Genomic DNA, 5,356 nt, shown 5'->3' with positions numbered 1-5,356 from the left:
CCAGCTGGTCCCCGGGCGCAGGAGGGCGGCCTGGCTGGGTTCCCCCAGAGCCGAGCAGGACCCGCGGGGCACTGGAGCTGGCCGGCACCCCCGCGGGTCACCTGCCCTGCCCCTCCCGCCCCACTCCAGGCGGGAGCGCGCCCGGGGCTCTCCGTGGGACAGGACCCACGCAGCGGGCTGGGCCCGATGCCGACGGCCTGCGGGGCAGGAGGGAGCAAAACGCCCCCGCGTCACCTGGCAGATTTGGCACCTGGGGCCGGACTGAGCCCCTCCGGGTTCGCCCTCCTTCCTCCTCCATCAGCCTCGCAGAGCCGCCGGCAGGAAACAGGGCAGTCCAAAAGGAGCCTGCAGTGGGGCTCAAAAGCAGCCCCCACCTTTGCCGCGGGGGCAGGCAGGTTCTGGCAGCCGGGCAGGAGACAGCGCCCCACCGCAGCCAGGGCCAGCACCGCCGCAGGGCCGCTCTGACCGGGGGCTTTGGGGAACAGCGAACATCAGTCAGCATCCCACTTGCCCCGGGGAATCCGGGCCTTTGCAGGTCGGACGGGGCTATTGAATCTGCCTGCCCTGCACACCCGCGCGTGCCCCCGCGGTGGGAACAGCTGCGCGCTTCCCCAAGCAGGCGGGCACACACGTGGCACTGCTCCTGCTCCACGCAGAAGCGGCCTCACCCGCGAGCTCCAAGGACTCCAACCCTCTTCTCCACGCGAGCTGCTCTAACCCGTGGGGCTCTGACTGGCAAAACCCACTGCCACGGGGCATGACTTTCCGAGGCGGGGCGGGAACTCCAGGAAGCTTTTCTTGGCACCCGCTTTGAGATTACACAATTAAGGTCTTTCCCGGTTTGCAGCAAGCGAGCGCAACACTCCAGTTGAGTTTTTTGGGGGGTATTTTTTCTCTTTTGATGGTCTCTTGTCCAGGTCAGTGTTTGTGATGCTCAGCCGTGCCCAGCTGCTTCACTGCAGCATTTATGGTGTCTTATCTTTTCCTTTAACTTCCTGGTTTTTTTTCCTCCAGCCCTGCCAGCAGCATTCACTGCCGCACTGCAGTAGAGCAGTAAATACCTTTAACAGCTGCCTGCCAAGCAAGGAGTGAAATACTGTCTTTGTTCTGATTTTTTCTGCCCCGAGAGCTCATAAAGCAGTCCGCAAGAAATAGATTTCTTGGAGGAAAACATTATTAGAAAATAAACAAATCTTTGGGCTCCGAGTGGGGGAGAGGGAGAAGGATCTGGTATTTATTTTATCCTCTCTAGTGGGTATCTCATGCCCGCAGGAGCACCCTTCCCTAGCATGTACCTACCGACTCCTATTCAGCACAGTCGTCTGTGCATCCGGAGAAAAAGTGCTGGAGTCGTTACGGTTGAGCTGGAGCCGTATTTTGAAATGTTAAGCGAGAGTTAATGTGGGCTGGGTATTACACCTAGTTCCTGGTTGCCATTTCTCTGATTAGGATTATTTTAGTTGTACATCTTTAAACTATGCATCGTGAATCTCCTGTTTCCTTTCAAACCTGAAATTGGTCATCGGATTATGAGGTGCAGTTGAACAAATCCGAACATGAAGCAGGTGCTAGAACGTCCCATATAAACACTAACTTAAATAATTAAAGCACGCCCAGCGCAGACAGGCACACATCTTGTTAGTAGCGTAAACACACATTCCTATATGTGTGTACTTTAATTATGGAAATACATACGGTGAGAAAGAGACCCCAATGCTGCACTTTCGAGGAAAAGCGAGAAAGTACCAAAGAAACCTTTCATTGGAGTCATACATGATACTAGGTATATATCTCTAAATATTGCTTGTAACGCTTGTTATAAGATCCTGGTTTTCCTTTCAGATTTTCCCTGGGCGTCTCAACATTTAAAAAATAAATAAAAGTAGGATTTTTGCAAAGTTTTTCTGGAGAAACTGTTAATAACATATATTCACAACGGTACCCGCGAAGAGAAATTCTCAGGGAGAAAAAAAGGTAATGCAGAATGTTCCAATCACTATTGCAAATTATTGCAAACTAAGCGTTATTTTTTTCTTTAAAAAAAAGTAAATGTCATTCTGATGTTAAAACAATATGGACAAACAATCGGAAGACTAAAAGCCTTGCATTACTCGTTACTGAAATAATACAATGCAAGAGACCCACTGGGAAATGCACAGTACAGCATGAAGGCTTTTTCCTCTTCAGCTTTCAAAATGTAATTCCCGGACACAACTCAAGCCTTTCTGTTTTCACAGTCAGCTTTGAGTACTGTATAATAATCCATTATATTTTACAGTGTAATGAAAGACTGTTCCTGACCTAAGTGATGATGTGTGAATTGCGAGTGTATAATTGTACACATATAGTATAATGCGTTCAACATCTGTCCAGACCTGTAAACATTAAATACAATACTGCAGTTCTACCACTATAGGTAAGAAATTCACAAATTATTTTTAAAATATATGTTTCAAAATAATGTTACGTGTAGATTAGCCAGGTATACATAATTCAGGAGATTGTGGTTAATAATGCTTATATAATTCCAAATTAATCTATATTTTAAAAAAGTTTTATCATGAATTTATGTGTCTATAATCATAGCATTATTAATCGTAGGGGCAGAACTGCTGCACTGTATATAATGTATTACCAGTTGTGGAATGAGGCATAAGGAGAGTGGCATAAGGAGAATGTTTACTTGTATTCCTCCTTTAACTGTAATCATCTCTGGTATGTAAAATCTTAATAGCAGCAAAATCTAGTTAGAACAGAATTAGCAAAAAAAGGCCCTCGATTTTTCTGGAAAGTTAAACATATTATGCACAATTACTGTAATGCTAGTTAACGTCTGAAGCATTCATTAAACCCAAGAACCTCGCCATATTTTCATTATGCTAAAATTGCATCATCAGCCTTGAGATGAATAATGCTAAATTGTAGGAACGAGTGCGATCATACACCCTTTATGGTTTGTTATAATTAAAAGCATAGGGAGAAGAGCTGCTGTTAAAAATGATATTTGATGCAGTCTTAAAATCATTCTGATTTGCTAACGGCATACATCCAAATAATTGAGAATTGATGGCATTATTCACCCAGGCTCAACGGTGAACATGCCCGCATTGCATTCGATTTTGCAAATTATTAGCGACCAAAATTACTCTCAGAATACACCTGTTAATCTTTAAAGTTACCCAATGCAATTCCACAATCCGGAGCAAGCCACAGACTCATTAGAGTATTTCACAATCTGTCAAAATCCTGTTAGCCTGATTAAACTAGGAATTATACAACCTAAAATGTCTGTTCTCTGCCTTCTCGAGGGTTATACTCTTCTCCCAGCTAAACTTCCTGTACCCCAAGTCCGGGCATTCCCATCGCCTTTTTCACACCTTCCTAGCCGTGCCTCTCCGAGATAAAAATAAAAAGACATGAAAGCAGACCAAATATAACCCAACATGTCCGGCTGGCCAGGGGCACAAAGGATTAGGAAATGCCTCCCTCTCTGGCAGGTGGCAAAGCACAGTGGACATAGTTAGTGGGCGCATTCATGCCAGGTCGGCTCGGGGACCCTTCGGTGCCTTCGGGAAGGCGAGGGACATTTTGTGTTGTCCCGAGCACTTTCTTTTATGACTTCTCGAGTCATTTGGTGCAGTCTGGGGTCTGGGCAGCCCTGCAATCAGCCCGAGAGAGCTGGAGTCCTTACCCGCTGGCTGTGCTGGCGGAAGGCAGAGGAGCCGGGCAGGATCGCTGTAATCCATTAGGCGGCTTGGTAGCACAATCCGAGCGGCAGAAAGTAGGAGCTAAAAGCCGGAGGCGGCGGGCTAACAGGTAGAAGGAGGGAGGGCTCCGCCGGTGGACCTGGCGCCGGGAGCCCGTCCTGGCAGCCGGCGGGGAGCCGCGGGGCGAGGGGGCTCCGCCAGGACGGGAGACTGTCAAGGTAGCGGCGGCGGGGAGCGGGCGAGGGTTGGAGGAGCCCTGCGCTAAAAGGGGTCGGTACACAAACATCATAGCCACTGTAATACACCTCATCGGAGACAAAGGTTAGAAAAAGAGGGGTTGAGGCTCTCTGAAGGCGGAATGCAGGGGGAAATTCGCCAGGGAAATCAGGAAAAAGGCCATGAAAGCCATCACTGCCTGCACATGACCAGCAGCAGCCAATGACGAGCCCAAATAGGTCATAAAAAGGTCTATTACCGAGTTGTAAATTTTCTTCAAACAAAAAGGAATTTACTGCAATTCCTTGCGGATTCTGCATAGACTGCGGCCCCGCGCCATGTTTCTCTCGCCTCATCGCTCCAGCTCGCCTGCTTGGTTTTTTATTTATTTATTTTTTTAAATCTCCAGTTTTTTCTGGCCTGGGAGGTTTCCAGTGCGACGGGACCGCGGCACGCAGCCCGGGCCAGCCCTGCCCGAGCAGGGAGGCATGGAAAAATGTAAAAAGCACAACAGCGGGTCGGGAGAAGCTCCCATGCGGGGCCCGTCGGGTCCCGGAGAGCCCTCTCCCCTGTTTGTCATTTAAATGGCCCTGCTCTCCCGTCACCCGTGCAATTTAGCTTCCCTGTTTTGGGTGGGGGGGAGGAGGGGGTTATTCCCCTTCATACTAAAGGCACAGCCCGATTTTCTTTGGCGCCCACTGCTGAACTCCAGGTCCCTAAGCGTGGTCCCCCGCACGGAAGGGCTCCCTTCCCCCTGAAGTCTGCAGCGGCACAGGTTGCTCTGCGAGGCTCTGGTTCTCGCTCTAATGCAGAGGTAGAATGGTTCCATTGCTGCCTCCTTCCCTCCACCCGCCCTCCCTTCTCTACTTCAGCGTAGTTAAACAGGGCTGATGGGGAAGGTTGGAGCAGTAGAATTGAGAGAGTCCCTTGAGGTCTCAGAAGTTCCTCGAGGGAGAGCAGAGGCCAAAAGCGCTTCAATTTCGCGGGAGTTTCTCATTATGATATGATATTAATTATATGATATATTTTATTTCACCTTATTATAGTTAATATTATTTGATATCACTTTCTTTTTCTTTACTTGCTTGCATGCTATATTATGTTATTTCATTTTGCTCTAGTCTGTGTTACTAGCCCCCGATCAGCCCCTTGCTCGCATCCTCCAGGACAATCAATGGTGCCTGCCCGGAAAACAGAACTAAGTGAAACAGCTGGGCCCTGTTCTCCTGCAGCGAATCACCCGAGGCACGGGCCTCGGAGGGCGCGCGGGGCCGGCGGCTTTGCCCGCATCCCAAGCGTGGCGGGGCTGGCAGGCGGGAAGCCCCCCGCGAGCCGCACAGCCGGCGGCCGTGCCCCTTGCACCGGGCCTTGCCAGACTCGTCCGGGCCCCGGGCCGCAGGGCTGCGCGCTCGTGGCGCTGCTCTTTAGCCGCG

The 5,356-nt window shown here is 49.8% G+C and overlaps 1 protein-coding gene across 3 annotated transcripts in view; it reads right to left on the bottom strand.

Annotated features, from left to right (window-relative positions):
* HOXD4 (homeobox D4) overlaps nucleotides 1–3,828 on the bottom strand; it is a 30,005-nt gene extending 26,177 nt beyond the window's left edge. The window contains exon 1 of one of the 3 annotated variants that reach the window (XM_025200509.1): nucleotides 3,692–3,828. In XM_025200509.1, the coding sequence (XP_025056294.1) occupies nucleotides 3,692–3,746 (55 nt within the window). In that variant the 5' untranslated portion in view covers nucleotides 3,747–3,828. Of the gene's footprint in view, nucleotides 1–234; nucleotides 2,411–3,691 lie in introns of those variants that run through there. The other 2 variants (XM_025200506.1, XM_025200507.1) reach the window with 2 other exon arrangements.
* Between the last annotated feature and the right edge of the window lie 1,528 nt (nucleotides 3,829–5,356).

The sequence above is a fragment of the Alligator sinensis genome, unplaced genomic scaffold (assembly GCF_000455745.1).
Source record: "Alligator sinensis unplaced genomic scaffold, ASM45574v1 scaffold321_1, whole genome shotgun sequence".
NCBI classification, from domain to species: domain Eukaryota; kingdom Metazoa; phylum Chordata; order Crocodylia; family Alligatoridae; genus Alligator; species Alligator sinensis.
The sequence above is the reverse complement of the archived record's forward strand: the minus strand, read 5'-3'. Positions and strand labels throughout refer to the sequence as shown.